General features: G+C 41.6%; 1 protein-coding gene across 1 annotated transcript; it reads left to right on the forward strand.

Moving 5' to 3' along the window:
- The first annotated feature begins 37 nt into the window (after window positions 1–37).
- On the forward strand, window positions 38–18142 carry RBM18 (RNA binding motif protein 18). The gene is made up of 6 exons (XM_054007150.1): window positions 38–121; window positions 566–684; window positions 8586–8712; window positions 10320–10406; window positions 13789–13874; window positions 15950–18142. The coding sequence occupies exons 1-6, from the start codon at window positions 119–121 to the stop codon at window positions 16107–16109; spliced, it is 582 nt and encodes a 193-aa protein (XP_053863125.1). The 5' UTR covers window positions 38–118; the 3' UTR covers window positions 16110–18142.
- The last annotated feature ends 368 nt before the right edge of the window (window positions 18143–18510 follow it).

An 18510-nucleotide genomic window follows, 5' to 3' on the forward strand; every position in this document is an offset into this window, starting at 1 on the left:
TGCGACGCGTCCTTGCGTCAGACGTTTGCGTGGCGTGTCACCACCCTAGGGGAGGGGGCGGGGCCTACGTGAGTGGAGGCCGCCGCCACTGGCTGCGCCGGTCCGGAGTGCCGGACCCATGGTGAGTGCGGCCTGCGGCCTGGCCCGGCCTAGCCTCTCCCCTCACCCCGCCCTGTGACCCCGGCCCGGCCCGGCCTAGCCTCTCCCCTCACCCCGCCCTGTGACCCCGGCCCGGCCCGGCCTGGCCTACTCCTGCCAGGCCTGCCCGTGTCACCCCCGGCCTGACCATGGCAACAGCCCCCTGCTGCCCCCCCTGCCTCATGTCCAGCCCCCCCCCCCGGCCTCCTGACCCTCCCGTGAACCCTTCTGCGACCCCAGCCTTTCTCTGTACCCCCCCCCCGCCGCGTCCCATCGCCCCCCCGCGTCCCATCGCCCCCCCGCGCCCCCTACGAGTCCGGGTCTGTCTCTGGGTGGGTCACCGCCCCCCCCCCGGGAGCGGCGTTCCTGCCCCCCGGGCTGTCTCCGCAGTCACGGAATGGGTCCGTCTTTCACTTCTCGTCTGCAGAGATTGATGGCGGCGGAAATCAAAACCCTGCCTTTGGAGAACGCATCCATCCTCTCCGAGGGCTCTCTGCAGGAGGGCCATCGGCTGTGGATCGGGAACTTGGACCCGAAGATAACGGAGTGAGTCTGAACTGCTTTAACGTCCACACATCACAGCGCCCATAACCCGGGGGCATTTTAAGTCTTAATTTGTTGGCTTTTGAAGCTCTCGGCTCTGACTGCTGCTGCACCTGTTCCTCTGCTATCCGATAAAATCAGCAGCATTCAATAACGTCTGGCAGATGAATTATTTCTGGGGGTATCTGGAATATTTAGGAGCTGCTCATCCTTCAGAGCCTTGTGTGGTACCTTCGCAAAGAGTTCGTGGATAAAGAAGTGAATATACTGTGCTTAAAACATTGCCTGTTTCCTGACCCTTGATTCTTTCCTCGATTCCCACCATACTGCTAAAAGTTAGATTAGAAGTTTCCAGCTGCTGCTGAAGACTTGCTTAAGGATACTTTAGAAACCAGCTCTAAAACACCTAACAGATGAAGTCAGACTTTTCTTGCCATCAGAGTTTGGCAGTTTTGTATGCTTTGCCCAGTCCCAATTTAATTGCCCCCAAACAAGTGCTCATTCCGCTTCCCTTGGGATGCGGTAAACCAAGAGTGCTGGGTAGTATCTAGTGCAAGTCAGAGACAGACCATCCAGTGAAAGGGCTGGCTGGTATCGATCTGACTCCCAGTTGTTTTTACCCAGCACTACCCACTGTATACTGAAGTGTTAAAAGTAGTTCCAAGTGACATTAAAGAAGTAACTGAGATATCTGAAAACAACATTGAAGATTTACAAATGTACAGTGGATAAGTCATCCTGGCCCTTTTATGGAAGAGAAGGATACTAAAAAGTTGACATTTATGACATCCCATCAAGATGATATCTTAAATAGTTTAATAGCGCCCTTCTCTATTTTCTGTTTCGATAACATAAGTGATCTAGAAGATAATATTAATGAGTTAAAGCAATGGTTTTCAACCTTTTTCATTTGCGGACCCCCAAAAAGTTTCAAGTGAAGGTGTGGCCCCCTTTGGAAATCATAGACATGGTCTGCAGACCCCAGGATGAAAACCATTGAGTTAGCGCAACAGTGTGCTTAGCCTGAATTGCTGACTTGTTTTCATTTGGATCTCACTGGGTGCCAGGGTAGTACTTGGGTACCACCATGATTCAGTACTTCCTAGGGAGAGGCGTGAAATAGTAAGAAAGGGCTCCAGGGGTGGACAGCAGATATAGAGTACAGCTCCTGCTGCACGGTTGTCCTGTGAGAGAGTTCATGTAACCACACTGTCAGTGCATTTGATGTGAAGTTTCCCAGAGCCACGTCTGAGATGGGAAATCTGGAGATGAAAAGAATCCTTTTATTTTTCTAAAAATGTGTTCAGGAACTTTAGACTTGTTGGGACACTTTGCAGGAGGTGGTTATTTTGCTATCTTGTCCTTGTCAGCAGTTGGGTGTGGACTAAACAGGGAATTAACTAACATAGTAACTGATCATCTGCTATACAGAATATAACATGACCCTAATCTCAAGATTTTCTGTCTACAATAAATGTGTAAGCATCACATTTCCATGGCCTTGGAATGATTAAATGCAAATTAAATGTTGTGGTCACATATCTGAACATTTGAAGTGTACGGTTAAAATCTCAGGGAGGTAGGTGGATTGCTGTAAAAATATTAGACTCTAGTTGTGTGGTTCACTAAAAATCTTAGGAGTTTTTATAGAACAATCAAGGGTTTACACACTTCAAGAAAATAGGTTTTTTTTCCTAGACTATTTTATGTGTGTCAGTCATGGAACCAATTTTTGTTCTGCTCCTTATGTTTTTGCAAGTGCTACGTTTTTGTTCTAAGTGCAGTTCCTTTTAAGGGAGCAGTGTTCTAATCGTATCTCTAAGTGGAGTCCATCATTAATGTAATGTCCTCTTCAGTCGTTCAGCTCTGGGCTACTGCCACCTCTTTTGCATTAATTACCATTTTTTGCCCCACATTTGTTTTGCTTTGGTTTGTCTGCATTCAGTAATTGCACAAGATGATATGATTAGATATATGGCCCCTTGGAAATATTTGTTTGTGAAGTCCTTGGGGATTTAGGATGCAGGGTCAGTGTGAGGGAAGGAGTATAATATGCTTGTTAAATAGATTGGCTGTATAACTTCCTCTGGCATTCCTTCCTGCGATGTTCTTACATCTTGTTTTAAGACCTTTTGTTAGAGCCTCTTACTGTAGATCATCACTTCAAATCCAGCCCAGATCAATAATGGCTGAACGTTGTTACCATCTGGCAGCTCTTAGGTGACCTGTGTGAAATTAGTTTGGTGTGTCTCAGACCACTTCCTTCTGCTGATCAGATGTTAATTTAAAAAAAAAAAAAAGAGCACTGTTACTTTTGCATTAATTGGTCCACTTGTTGGTAGTCTCAGCTGAGGCAGAGGGCTGAATTCCACTTGCACCCTCGGAGGTGGGCCCTCTATAACAGAATTGAAACATATTGGTGAGTAGTTGTGGGTGACTCTTGCACAGCTACTCCTCCTGTGCTGAGGAGTTTTTTTCCCAGCACTAAAATAGTCACTAAAAAAAATTGTACATTATTGGCAACATCTGGTTTTAAATGAACTGTATTTGTGTAAAGTTTTATAATTCTGGGTTAAGACCTATGGGTATTCTAGTGTTCGCGTAACAAAGGTCTGAGTCACAGTTTTGTGGGAGTATTCTATTTTCACTAGCAGTGAAAGAAGTACTGTAGTTCCTCTTGTAACCCAGGGTACTGTTGCTGTAGAAAACACAGGGATTGCTAGTCTTTTGCTGAGTAATACTGTACAGTTAAAAATCATTTCAGCAGAGGACAAAATCCTTTACAGGGATTAAAAAAACCTTTCAATTTACTTCTGTGCAGTGCCCTTTTCACTTTGAACTATCAGTGCTGAGTAAAGAAACTAAATCTTTCATGTCACGTCAGTAAAAGTTTACATATAAGAAAAGATCTCTTCACAGTCTGACATGTGCTTTTACTTGCCCTTCATAGAGATCCTGGTCGTGTTGCCAATCAGGAGGACAAGTACATGTAAAAACTAAATGTCAGTCCTTGTTTGCAGCCAATCCCTGTTTTTTCAGGGAATTGCCCACTGGAATTTGTATGTTGCATCTTTTTGTAAATTGAGTAAAACCATCTTGATGCCAATAGCGGGTGTTATTCCTCAAGAACTGGGTTTAAATGTATTTATTTAAATGGAGGTCCCAACACTGAGTACTTACAGTCATGAAGCCCTTTAAAGAGCAACCCATAGCCACAAATTGGGTGCTGTAAAGACAGTAGAAAATATGTATGTTTGAGCACAAATCTCAGTACAATTATGAATATTAAAAAGTTGTAAATTAAGCATAGGGAGTGTTGCTTCCCACAGATTACTAATCACCAGTATGTGGAGTTCAGGAGACTATTGCCCAGGCAAAAATGAATCGCATGGCAAATACCATGGCCATGATTCTATTAGGGGACTCGCACAGAATTTCTCTTTTTTTCATGGTCTGTACTGCATCTTAATCGTGAGATTCCCATGGACATATCCTCTCCCAGTCATACTTGCACAACCTCTCCTTCATAATATCTCAGTGGCAACTACAGCAATTGTTTACATGAAAAAATAGTATTACGAAAGTGTCTAATGCAGCGTAGCAGCTGGAAAGAGGGTAAACCAGCATCATGTGGTAGAGTGGGTTGAGTGTTCCTAAAGGAGGTTGATTCTGACTGGTTGGTAACCATGAAATCATGTTGACTTGCAGTTAAATGTAGTCTTTATGCCAAATTTGGTGATTCTGTTTGCTAACCAGGAGGATACACTATAACTATCCACATTTATTTAAGCAATTATATATTTTCACATGCATTTATTCAGATTCTGAATTCTCCACAACTTTTGTTAAAAAAGGAGAATGACATATTTTTTATTTACTAGAGTATGATTTTTTTACGTATGATTTGTATCAAGCTATATTTGGATGGAAATTGGAATTCAGTTAAAATGAACTAAAAGTTTTAACTAAAAAAATATAATTTTAAAATGCTATCTCAATTTTGATGCATACATAAGAAAAAAATCATCAAAACATGTTTTGTTTTAAAAACTAATTGATTTATTAAGCAAAGGAAGAATCTGTAATTAATGAACTGAACTGATTGTTTCTAGTCACCATGTCTAGACGATAGAACTAGTAGCTCTCATCCTCTCACCTTATTTTTATTCATAGAGTGGAAGAGGAAAACCAGCTTTCCTGCTTTTTCAGCTCACAATCAGTTTCTCAACTTTAAATGGCCTAGTCATTGAAGTGAACTAGTAAAATAAACTGAAATTAAACAAATATTCTGCACTTGCAGATGAATATACTGCTGTCAAAAGCAAGTTTAGCACTTCAACGAACTCTGGTTGTAGGTGCTTAGCCAGTGACTTCCAACAGTTCAGTGATTTGACTTTCTTTAAACTTTGGCAACAAATGTACTGCTTGAACATTATTTTTATTTAAATGATTTTAATAGATTATAGTAAATTTAGGCCTTTAATACAGGCTGTCATAACTTCAACATTAATTTTAAATTAGTTTATTTTTAAAAGAAAAAGTATTTAATTTAAAACAAATCTGATTTTTTTTTTAAAATCCTATTTTTTTCCTCCATCCTGTCACGTGACCAGACATCTGTCTATGACTATCAGCAAGTCTTCTGGAGATCACCCATTGTTAACAGACTGCAGTTTGGGAACTTTTATTCTAGGAGTTAAAGTGAAGTCCTGGGTGTTAAGACATCTGGATTCTGCTCTCTGCCACTAACCTGCTGTGATGTGATACTTCATCTTGTGCCTTATTTACTCATCTGTAAAATGGGTGTAACAGTTGCCTTCCTTACAGCAGTTGAGACTTATTGTCTGCAAAGCATTCTGAGGTTATTACTTGAAGAATATTGTGGAAAGGCAAATATTGTATTTACAATGTTACACTTTGTTACACACTTACACACGTATGACTTCCATTTTCTTAGTGGCCATCGAATGGCTGTGTGTGTAAGCTTCTAGAGTATGTTTTTCTCCTTCCTCCACTGTGCAGCTACTTGTCTAAGATTCCAACCTGATGAGTTTTACCTAGAAAACAATGTGTACATAAGTTGTTGTTACAGACATTTACTGGCTCCCTATGGGGGAAAATTCCCAGTAATAATAGATTTAGCATGTGGCCCGGTACCTTTTCAGTATCCTTGGGATAGCATTGTTCAGAGGAAGCCTTGAGTGTGTTTGAATAGCGCTCAGGGTGCCAGGAGGAAGGCCAAAGGAAAAGGAAATGGGAGAGCTGCTGGTTTGTCTCACATTTACATCAGATGACAGGAAGTGGAAATTGAGGTTGGCTGCAGCAATCTGAGGGGGCCACATCTGTGTGCCTAGCTCAAAGTCCATGTAGCCCAAGTGATTGGTCTAATAAAGTTTTCAAGCATGGAGTTTTTACAACAGACCACTTTTTTTCAGACTACATACTTCCTTGCCAGGTCTTCCTTCACTTCTAAATTTCATTTTACTTGTAAACCCCATTGGCTAAACTTTTGATTATTATTAATGATCTAAAAGTATCAATAGCTAAAAGGCATCTACAGAGCCTGCCATTTTTTACTCATACAAGCCTGCAATTCTGGTTAGTTCATCTAGAATAGATTTAGCCAGCATTTGTAGAAATTTGGCTAATTGTGGCTTGATGATAAAGGGTCTTTGTGTCAAATGTGACCTAAATATAATCTGCTGGAGATATCTTCCAGATTATTGTATTTTTAGGACAGTTACAAACTACCACTCTGCTGCCAAGAAAGTAAAAATAAATAGTCACTATTTGGATGTGTGGGCTCCAACAAGAAAAACAAACTCTGTTCCCTTTGGCAAGGTAGCTATATAAGTTAGGGGTGTTTTTGTTTCTGAACAAAATATGGTCAGAAACATTGTTTCCTTCTACTTTGAAACAATATTTGGGGAAAGAACAGTTTGGTCAGGGCTCTATTTTCATACTCCTAAAAATAGTTAATAAAACATTACCTAATTACGTGAAAATGGCTTTCAAAAGGCCCTGGAATTTCAAAATGTTTTCTGGGTCTGGAGGACGCAACAAGGAATGGTCTCCATATCTTGAGGAATTTAGCACCTCTGGAGTCCACATCCTAGAAATGGATGTTAAATTGTGTCTGGATTTGTTGGTTGGGTAGCCTTGGATGCAATAGGAAGGGAGGGAGTGGTGAAGTTTGCCAGCATCTTGTTAATTCCTCCGTTTTTGCTTAGACTTTTTCAATATCTTTCTGATGTCTATTATGTTCATATTCCCCTAAGCAGCGATTGAGTGTTTACAGGTCTTTTGGAAGAACATAGTGTAGGAAATATCACATCAGTATTTCATCTGTGCAATCAAATAAAATCTGCTTAATCCAGTCTGAAACAACTTGCACATCCACCACTGGCCTGAAGATTTGCTGCACCATCACCCTCTAACACAGTGTTTGTCAAACTTTTGTACTGCTGACCCCTTTCACACAGCAAACCTGTGAGTACGACCCCGCCTTATAAATTACAAACACTTTTTTTGTATTTAACACTACTATAAATGCTGGAGGCAAAGCGGGGCTTGGGGGTGGAGGCTGACCGCTCGCGACCCCCATGTAATAACCTTGTTTGAGAACCCCTGCTCTAACACCACACATCCTGCATGTCCACTTTGTCCAGTCCTGGAAGCTTACTCAGATTCCTGGAACTTTCTTGCTTGTAGTCTGAAAAGATGTTTGAAACAGGCTTTAATTAGGGAAAATGTCTGTGCGCTCTTGTGATTCATGTGTCTTGCTGAAGGTCCTTGACACGCTGACAGTTGTGGGTCAACCACTGAGTTTGAGTTTGTGCATATGCTGGTTTTTATTTATTTACTTACATTCAAGAATCTCAGTGTTTTGCAAACATTAAGTGTGCGGTAGAGAGGCAACTATTCTCCCCATTTAACATAGTGGGAAACAGGCACAGAGAGGTCAGGTGACTTGCTAATCCTGTACAGCAAGTCACTGTTAGACCTGGCACTGGCTCCCAAGAGTCCTGATTCAATTCCCTGCTGTAACTCCTAGGTAATACTTCCTGTTATGGAGGAAGACGTCTAGCCAGGTGAAGTGTGGTCCAGTTATTTTCTTCTCAAATCAGCTGCCATCATCCAGAGACTGTGGTGGAAGGAAACAACAAAAGTTCAGAGAACTTGCAGAAATAGCTTTAACTCAACCAACAATATTAGTCCTTATTTTGTGTGTCTAGTGCACTAGCCTGCAAAGCAGACAAATCAAGTGCAAAATCTTAGCAGTATGTGCAGTTGTGTGGCTGGTTTTTATACTTTGCTTAACAAAACACATTTAATAGTACAAGATAATGTTAAATCGACGTGCCTGTAACCTTCATGTCCATAGTTAAAATTAAATGGTTCGCACATGTCAATGGTTATATGCCTCAACCAGAAACATATCACTAGGTCTCACTGGGCTGACATAAAAGCGAAATTTGACCAGCTTCTATCTGGTCTTTTGTCACTTCTCAGTCACTGTATGGAGTTTTGTCCTCCTGTATGTTGCTGATTCTCTGATTTGGGTGTCAGGCAAATGTGAGTGACTCACAACTTAGCCCAGATTGCAAACCCTTCAGATGACACCGCTGGGGATGGATTGAGTTCTAAGGCTTTTGTGCCATAGTTGACAAAACAGTCACTGATAACATTGGGTACCTCTGAGATATGACTGTCAGAGGGATGTTGTATACTAGACTGGTTGGCAAATATATGGAAGTGGGTGCATACTCTTAAGAGAACACACATGAGACAGGATTTAAGTCACTGAATTATATGTGGTGACTTCTTCACGCTTTTTAAATTTCCTTGTTGTAACCTCCTGTGCAAGGTTGCCTATAAATGTCTGTGGTGTTTGTTCTTTTCAGATACCATCTCCTCAAACTCCTTCAGAAATTTGGCAAAGTAAAGCAATTTGACTTTCTGTTCCATAAGTCAGGTGCATTGGAGGGGCAGCCCAGAGGATACTGTTTTGTGAATTTTGAAACCAAGCAGGTATGTTGGCTTTTTTTCTCTTAACATTTGATCCTTGTGACTGGCTGATTACCTTTACTGTCTAAATTAACTACATCAACTGAAAGATGAGATGGAAGACAATAATGAAGGGAAAAAGGAGGTGCCCAAGTGCCTTGCAATACATAAACTCCTCTGCATACCCACCCCACCCATATGGTGCAGTGCCTAGAAGTAACAGTGATGGTTCCCCCACCACCTCTCTGGGGCTGTTTTATTAAAGCTTTTTGACACTAACTCTAATGGGCAAGCCATTAGATTTATTGGATAGTAGTCTAGTAGGGTACTACGGTGCTTGTTGATAACCCATATAAATTCTTCGTTTCAAATTGTGTAGCATACTAAACCTAGGACCACTGCTGCTGTTTCCTCCCTATATTTTACTCTTCCAGCCCCTGATGCTTCACAAACCCCCGCCCTCGTACAATTCTCCACCTGTGTAATGCTGTGCACCTGTTGGGAGTGTGTACTCCCTTCTGATCTCTGTGGGGTTTATCTTGCATTATAAAGCATGGGTTGAAATTTCGGTTACCTGTAGTATCATAGTCACAAACATTGTCACAGTTCAACTAGGATTGGGTCTAGTTGTGAGCTGCACAAGTAAAGTGTGTTTGTTTGGTGCAGCCTTCCTCCTTTGTTGCTGTATCACCAATAAGGAGGTGGGGTAAAGCCACAACATACAGCTCAATATCACTCCCTTGTGGCTCAGGAAGTCACATTGGAGCACTGATGCATGGAAGGGAGGAACTGGGGAAAATAATACTGCAATGAAGGTTGCTAACGGTAGCAGGATCACTGCATAGAAGCACTTTGAGGCAGCAGAAGAAGTGAAAGATGCTGTTGTAATTCTAACTTTCATGCTTTTTAAAGTAATGAGCAAGAAATTAACTCAAAGTTAAAGCAAACAACATACTGATGACTATCGTCTTCCCCCCACCCCCATCTTCTGCCATTTTTAGCAAGCAAGGATGACTTGAATTGAACCTTTTGAAGCTCATTTTTCAGAGGTAGCTACAGACAAATAAGCTGGATAGGAAGAAATAGCAGGGTCCAGTAGAGTCGGGTCTGGATCAGCCGGTTAATATGAAGGATTCAGGAAATCCGTGATGGATTGTGTGGTCTGTGGTTGACCTTCATATTCTATCTCTTTGTCTCATTCTCAAATCCTTCTAATGCTGATACTGAACAGAGTCCAGGTGTAAAGTCAGTAGTTTAGGCGAGCAATAATGAGTGAAATACAAATAGTGAATTGCAGGTGTTTCCCATAGGAAACAGAGCAATTTTAAACCTTGAAACACGGTTCCAATGTTCCTTACATCAGGCTCATTGGAAGTTTCTGTGATGCTTTTGTTTTGATCTGAGTAAAGGAGTTTTCCTTGTGAGTAATCTCTGAAATGCTTTGAGGGCATTGTAGCTTGCATGGGTGTTTGGGATTCCCAGAAGCACTAACTGAACACTAGCATAGATTGTTTGTGTGATGTTTGTCAGCGGTCCCTGAACATCAGCCTTGTACATGGAAGAAAGGGGCCTTGGACAGGTTTTGATAATAAATAAACCAACTGACTTTTCTGATCTGTCTTCCGGCGCAGGAAGCAGAACAAGCGATCCAGTGTCTCAATGGTAAGCTGGCCCTCTCCAAGAAGCTGGTGGTGCGATGGGCACACGCGCAGGTAAAGGTAAGCATTTGACTGCAAACCTCAACGGCCTTATGAGGAGGCATAATTTGAAACAAAAATCTTCTCTCTGTGCTAGATCAAAAGCAGGGAGAGTTGCATAATTGTCCTTCTCTGTATTCTTAACTTCAGCATTCAGAACTTGTGTAAGCTTCTTGTGTGATCTTATTTTCAGCTTTTACTTTGTTCGTATCCTGGTATACGAATGTTGCTGTCCATCTGATTCCTTCAATATTTTGACCCTTTAGAAATTGTGTATGAATGTTTTCTGCAGACTGCTTGTCTTTTGCCATAATCAGTTGTACGTGCTAAATATTAAGGATCAGATTTTTATCAATTGTATTGATATAATCCCAGTAAAATTTAGGAACATGGGAACTGGCACACAGGAATACACCGGTGATCCATCAAAGCCAGCGTCCCGTCTACAATCTCGCCAAGTACTTTAGAAGGTCTTAGAATCTCCATAATAACTTGCCCACAAGAGATCAGCTAGTGGTGGGCTTATGTCCTGAGGCTGAGGATATCGATCACTCCTTCCCCAGTACTGTTTTTTGACAGGGTATGTCACTGATTCCGCATTTCCTAGTCTTTCTGTTCTGCTTCCTAAAGCCCTGCAGGTGGTAGATTCTTTTACTTCTGATTTATAAAGCAACACATTTCTTATTAAAAACAAATCACCTTTACCTTTCATTTTGACACATGTTGGTTTTGCTCTGAGAGGCACTGTAGTAAGAACTACTTGCAAAGTTTGATCCGTGCTGATAAATGCAAAGTAAGGCACATTGGAAAATGTAATCCCCACGATAGATACAAAATGATGGGATCTAAATTAGCAAGAGCTCTTGAAGGAGATCACTCAAGAAAGAGATCTTGGAGTCATAGTTGATCTCTGAAAACATCTGCTCAATGTGCAGCAACAGTCAAAAAAGTGAACAGAATATTAGGAACCATTCTGTGGCTGCTCCGGGGCTGGAGCACCCCTGGGGGGAAAAATAGTTGATCCAGCAGCCCCGCGAATCAACTCCTCCCCCCACCAGCCCTCCTGCTGGCGGCCCCGCTGATCAGCCCCTCTCCCTTCCTCCCATCACCTCCTGCCTGTCATGGACCATTGTTCAGCACCATTCAGGAAGCACTGGGTGAAGGGGGAGGAGTGGTGGCAGGAAGAGGTGGGGGGGGCGAACAGGGTGGGGAGTGAGTGGGAGTTTGGGGGAAGGAGTGGAGTGGGGGGAGGGCCTGGGGCAGAGTGGGGGTCTAGCATCCCCCAGGAATTGGGTAAGTCGGCACCTCTATACAAGAAGACGGTAAATGCCACACTATAAATCCATGGTACGCCCGCACCTTGAATACTGGATGCAGTTCTGGTCATCCCATCTCAAAAAAGATATATTAGAATTGGAAAAGGTACAGAAAAGGGCAACAAAAGTTATGAAGGGTATGGAGCAACTTCCACATGAGGAGAGATTAAAAAGACTGGGACTTTTCAGCTTGGAAAAGAGATGACTAAGGGGGGAGATGATAGAGGTCTATTAAAATCATGGATGGTCTGGGGAAAGTGAATCAGGAAGTGTTATTTACCCCTTCACATAACACCAGAACCAGGGGTTACCCAATTAAATTAATAGCAGGTTAAAACAAACCAAAGGAAGTTCTTCACATTATGCGCAACCAACCTGTGGAACTCTTTGTTAGGGGATGCTGTGAAGGCCAAAAGTATAACTGGGTTCAAAAGTGAATTAGATAAGTTCATGAAGGATAGGTCCATCAATGGTTATTAGCCAAGATGGCCAGGGATGTAACCCCATGCTTTGGGTGTCTCTAGCCCAGTGGTTTTCAACCTATTTACCATTGCCACATCCAATACTACCTGTATGGTCCCGAGGATGTCACATGGGCCGCAGCTCTGTACTGATTGGCCCGCAAGTGGCCCGCAGGATGAGAACCATGGCCTAGCCTCTGATGGCCAGAAGCTGGGAGTGGATGACAAGGGATGGATCTCTCAATAATTGCCATGTTCTATTCATTCCCTCTGAAGCACCTGGCATTGGCCACTGTCAGAAGACATGAAAAATGGTCAGACCGTAAATGGAATTTGTCAATACAGCAAATGTTTGCTTAGAGAGGAATTCTGCAGAAAAACCTAATGCACAAGCAGTGTGGGAGTATCGCAAATAATGTGCAAAATACCTTAGTTCAGTTTGCAATAGCATTTGCAATTCTCTGAATGGAAAGATTTAACTGCAGGAGGCTTTTGCCTATTGTGACAAGTGTTTATTTTAGATAATACCAGCACCACGCTGCTTAGTTTTAGGATGAACAGCCAAGGCTTTAAAAAGAAAAAAACCTTACTAGATGCCGTCGTTTTGAGCAGTTCTACAGAAAAACAAACCTGAATTTGTGCCAAGCGAAAGACGGAAGCAGAACACATTGAAAATATTTCAGGAGGCCCATTGCTGTCAGAAAAGAGAGGCTCACAAACTGCCTTCTGCTGAAGGGGGCTGGTTCTGAACTGTTGTTGAATGCGTTACTTTTCCACAGGGGAATTCCATATGACTGCATTCGTACAGGAAACAAGTGTTCTGTGTTCCCTTCTAGTTCTACACTGTGCTTCTACAAAGGTCATATCTATTAGTACCCTATGGTAGGCTTACCTTGGACCAGGGGTTCCCAAAATTGGTTCAGGGTAAGCCCCTGGCAGGCCGTGAGATGCTTTGTTTACCTGAACGTCTGCAGGTACGGCCGCTTGCAGCTCCCAGGGGCCGCGGTTCACCGTTCCCGGCCAATGGAAGCTCTGGGAAGCGGTGGCCCGGTCCGCGCCACTTCCCACAGCTCCCATTGGCCGGGAACCGTGAACCACGGCCACTGGGAGCTGCAAGCAGCCGTACCTGCGGACGCTCAGGTAAACAAAGCGTCTCGCAGCCTGCCAGGGGCTTACCCTGAATAAGCCGCAAACCAAGTTTGGGAACCCCTGCCTTGAGCCAATGGCTCTATTTGTTACATGCCGCACTTCAGATATTTCCCCACCACCACACACCATGCTCATAAGAAGCAACTCTAAGCATGTTAAATGGTGGTAGGATAAGCCTTAATGATCCAAAATCAAGTGCACATGATAATCATACAGCATCCTAGCTATATGTAAATGCCAAACAGAAGCATTTTCAAATAAAACAAATACATTCGTTAGGACCATTACATTTTACTGTGTGGCTTAACCTAAAGGCTATTTGGTAAAAGTTGTACAGACTCTGCCAGCAGAACATAAAGTGAGATTAATCCAGACTGGAAGTGTGTCCGTTGGCAAACCTGGTGTTTCTGAGCCTTTGTCTTCAATCCAAGTTCACTTAGCAAGATCATTACTAAAAGTCTCTCTTCTCACCCGCAGAGATATGATCATAATAAAAATGAAAAAATTCTTCCAATCAGTCTTGAACCGTCTTCCAGCACTGAGCCAACCCAGTCTCACCTAAGGTAGGAACCTACATAATTAAAATGTGGCCAAATCAGCCCAGGGGCAAAACTCCCTTTGACTTCAGTGGAAGCAGAAATGGGCCCATAATTGAGGTTTTTTGTTTTTGTGTTTTGTTTTCTGGATCCTAACTAAAACAGTTACTGTAACTACTGTAACTTATTGAATGCGGGTCAAGCTGCAAAATAACTGATCTGATGCAGAGCAATTTTGACACTTAACTTTTCTCTTTATTGATACATGAAACCCGATACACTTAAAAAAAGTAATGCATCACAGTCACATGACCACACCTGGCCAAAGATGCCCACATTTTTCAGATGTATTTCAGTAATAGCCATTTGTCTCTCTCAGTTCCTGGTAGCCACAATAGGAACACTGTTTTATTAGAGTGTGCACCATGCAATATTCTGAATACTGAAATTTCAGCTGCCCTAGAAACTGTTCCAGCCTCTCTCACTTATGACTCTAGAAGAACATTCTAGATGAGAAAAACATGTTTCAGTTTCCCTGTCATCTCCAAAATGAAAGCGAAAATGCTGGAATAGAAAAATACTGAACACTTCTCATTATGATAGAGCCCTAGTCTTGAAGAGAAATGCAGTGAGAGAGACCTGCAGGAGTAGAGGACTGCGCATCAAATTCAGTGCCAGAAAGTATTGGGGGCGGGAGGGGAGCTGTTACGGATCTTTGAATTCCCCACCTGTCTGTTTTGTCCTCAGTATAGAGCTTGTCCTTTTAGACTTGTGCATGTTTTTCTTGATTGGAAGTCAGGAAAGAGAGTTAATCCCATTGAACTTCCCTTTGTTACGCATCTAGGCGTGTAGTCCAATGGGAAAACTACACACCTAGATGCTTCCTTACTTAATTTTGATTTAGCCTAATCTCTTAAAATGAGTTTCCTTGATGATTTACAAATTAAACATCTCCAAAGGAATAAACAGGCAGATAACTTTATGCTCTGTTCATCAGATAACAGTTCTGAATCATGGTTGCAAAAGATTGGATCTAAAAGAGCAGATTCAAGAGAAAAGACTCCATATAAAGAAGTGAGAAAAGCGGTCACTCTATAGTCCACTAAGAGAAACCATATAATTGAAACTACTGTTTACCTATTACACAGGGAAGCTGTGAGCTTTAATATTTTTAAAGCACTTTGTGACCCTTGAATTAAATGTTTTATATAAATGTGTATAATTATTCTGCACTCTATAAATGAAGCATTATATGGGGATTAGGACTGGGTATAACTGGATTGCCAGTAAATAAAGAAAACTAGGCTGAAATTTATAGAAATTTGCACTAGTACTAGCCATTTTCTGCTGGTCACTGTCATGTGGGGCTGTTTTCACTGGCTGAACGTAGGAGTTGTAGTAAACACCCAGTGCTCTGATTGAGGAGCTGCATTGACGAGAGCTGAGGAAGGGATACTGTCCTGGCCCTACCTAGTAGGAGGGTGTTGGTGCCAGAGGGCTCTGGGAGTTTGGGATGGGGCAGAGGAGTTTTCTTCCTTTGCAAGGAGCTCTGACAAAGCTGGAAAAACAGTCTCTCCATAGTAATGGCAGCACAGTTGTGCTGGAACCCAGGACTGGAAAATTCCATTGACTCTGAGGTTGAAGGAAGTGCCTGGCTTGCATTTTTCCCTGCGACTTCCAGTGGCTTTGTATGAGGCTGACTCCAGGGGGGTATGACAACTTGCTCAGACCAGTTGTAAAGTAGCATTACTTGCATGTAGAGAGAAGACTTTAGGCATGCTTTCCTGGTTCAAAGCGAACAAGAGAACATCTGTTTGCTGGGGGGGATCCTTATTTTGTTTGCAGTATTGCAGTTCAGATCTTCCACTAGCAAAAACGTGCAAAGCATTCAAAATGCAATTGTACGTCAATCCTTATGCTGGTAGATTCTTGGTTACCACCTTTACCCCCTTTCTGAAAGTAACATTAGCCACCTTCTAACTACTCCTGACACATCTGAATATTCTGATGCAAGAGATATTGAATTATTTGAGAACATTGTTCGGTCTTTGGTAAAAGACAAACTAGACTTTATCTCTTCCACTTTTTTTTCCCCTTTCTAGTGTCAGTGCAAAAATAAAAGCCATTGAAGCCAAGCTGAAAATGATGGCAGAGAATCCAGATGCGGAATATCCAGCACCACCAGCTTATTCCTACTTCAAACCACCCGATAAAAAAAGGATTACTCCTTACTCCAGAACTGCCTGGAAACTTAGAAGATGATGATTATGAATGGATAATGGTAGCAAGAAAGACTGTTTTATACACCTTTGAAATCCTCCAGTGCTTTTGTACTTTGTAGATTGTGCTCAGCTGGCACTGTCCTTCCCAATCTCACTGTATACGCTACAGTGTTTTATAACATAACATTTTAAATTTTCTGATAACTGTCAGTGTATGCACAGAATTGAATGCTGTCCAGAAAAAATAAGGTTCTATCCAAAACTTGTGACTAACATTTAGACAATCCATGTTGCTAGTCTGGTTTCATTAGTAAGACCAGAAACATTAGCCAGTATGCAGATAGAAAAGCAAAAACAAGGAATGTTCCATTTTAATTCTGAGTGTTAAATTTAAGAAAGTACCTTTTTTTTCCCCCCTTCAAACATAGGAAGTGTTCCACTTGGTTTAAATATTTTTTAAGCAGAGGGAAAACACTGAGTTTTGATAAATATTCACTAGTTACCATAAAAAGTCCTTTTCATCTTCCATACAACTAACTTTAAATGGGTTTTTCAATGTCTTTAGCAAATATACATGCAATATTTATACACAAGGCAGCAAATCTGTTTTGCACCTCGATTTGTTAAATTAAAGCCAGATCTAGCCATGGGACAGCAAAAGGATTTTAAATGTTAATATTTCAGAACAGTTGTAGAAATCCAAGTGTCTCTCTCAGTGCATTGGAATTATTAATTTATTATATATAATTGAATTTTACTCTGCTTCTAAAATAGCAACACTTAAAATATGTATCTGGAAATCTCATGCAAAACAGTAGAATTTTGTGTGTGACAATGCTGTTTAAAGTTTTTACAGTAGCATATCTAGCATGCATAAATGTAATCCCCCGAAGAAATTATTCTCCATAAACCAGACGTGACAGTGTGACACTGTAATGTTGCTGCCCCAGAGATATCTGTCAGAAACACTACCTCAGAAATCCACCCAAACTAGGCCAATTCCTTTTTTGATTGGTTAGCAAAGATGCTTGGTTATGACTGTTAGGAAAATGTGAGTGACAGGGATCTGTGGCATAGCGGTGCTACTGTATTGTCGGGATTATCTTTGCTTTAGAAAGTGTTTAATTTATCTCTAATGGACTGGCATTTCACTTAAAACATCACACAGCGCAGCCTGTTCCCTAAACATTCTCTGCGACACCAAAAGATCTGAGAAAAGATCCATAAAACTGCAAACTTTTAGTTCCTTTATGTGCACAATATAGTGTTGGATATGCGTGACAAGTGGGAGTTATGATGGAGACAGCTTCATGCACTGGTACAGTAGATGTACTTCTGTTTTGCCACGGTGTCCAATCTCTCCTTGCAAGTTCTTATAACCGTAATATAGTTTTCTGCCTTGCCAGTCAGGCCTGAATGGTTTACCCAGACTGATAACCATTACATTTCCAAACAAGAGATAATTATCTCTAAACGGCCCAGGGTTTCTAGACCAAATGTTTCTCATTTTTATGGCAAACTAAGGTTTGTATGCTTAAAACTGTTCACCTATTTTACAATGCAATTTATAATTACAGTTCTGTATAAAATGTCCTTAAAGCCTCTAAACTATCTATCTAGACCATAGTTTCTCACTTGTATGAGAGATGCACTGTTTGCAAAGCCTGAAATGGATCATTGTTTAAAAGTAGGTCTTTAGTGATTGTTTGATTTCTAACTTTTCTTGTTACCCAGGTGTCTGAAGAAAGTGAGCCTCCTTTCAGGTTTAGCACCCCAATGAATGGCAATGCCGTCTGCTAAAAAAATGTGCGGACTGGATCTTTGTTTTGTTTTAGGTTTTTACACTTATGTGATATGGTCTCACACTTGCAGTCCTCAGAGGATTTAGACTCATTATTTAAAACAAGCTGGTCAATTCTATTTTGAATATGAATTTAGAAATAGCTACATTTGAATCAGGCGTGCGGTTGTGTTCCCTTTCGAAAGCTACTGTGATATTTATTTGTATTTAAAATACGGTCATTTGCTGAGGCTCTTACAGCTCTTTGTGAATAAATAGAAGTCTAAACTGTGTATTTGTTCTTTACTAGAACCAGTAACCTAGGACGGTGAATGACTGGAGTAAATGGACCTCTCAGTTGGTGGGCTCTGCTGATGTTGTAAATGGAACTGTTTTCACTATTGGTAGAAAAAAGCTTTGTATGATCATTCAGTTAGCGATTGACACCCTTCAGTATGCCAGGGGTCTTACCTTACCTTACCCTTGGTAAGCAGGCGGACCTTAGTTTTGCCTCACAGATGAAGATGGTGGATGCTAGTATGACGACCCAACTCCAGATGATGGGATAAGGGGAAGAAATTACCTTGTCTCTCTCATTCTTGTTACTTCTAACTAGCTTTTTAGGGACCAATCCTGCAAACACATACTTGGAATAGGGCTG

The sequence above is a fragment of the Malaclemys terrapin genome, chromosome 17, assembly GCF_027887155.1.
Source record: "Malaclemys terrapin pileata isolate rMalTer1 chromosome 17, rMalTer1.hap1, whole genome shotgun sequence".
Lineage (NCBI taxonomy): Eukaryota > Metazoa > Chordata > Testudines > Emydidae > Malaclemys > Malaclemys terrapin.

What these genes read in the sequence shown, in the direction of transcription:
- RBM18 (XM_054007150.1), top strand. An exon ending in TGAATTTTGAAACCAAGCAG is followed by an intron (nt 8,713 to 10,319) that starts GTATGTTGGCTT and finishes CTTCCGGCGCAG; the next exon opens with GAAGCAGAACAAGCGATCCA. An exon ending in GGGCACACGCGCAGGTAAAG is followed by an intron (nt 10,407 to 13,788) that starts GTAAGCATTTGA and finishes TCTCACCCGCAG; the next exon opens with AGATATGATCATAATAAAAA.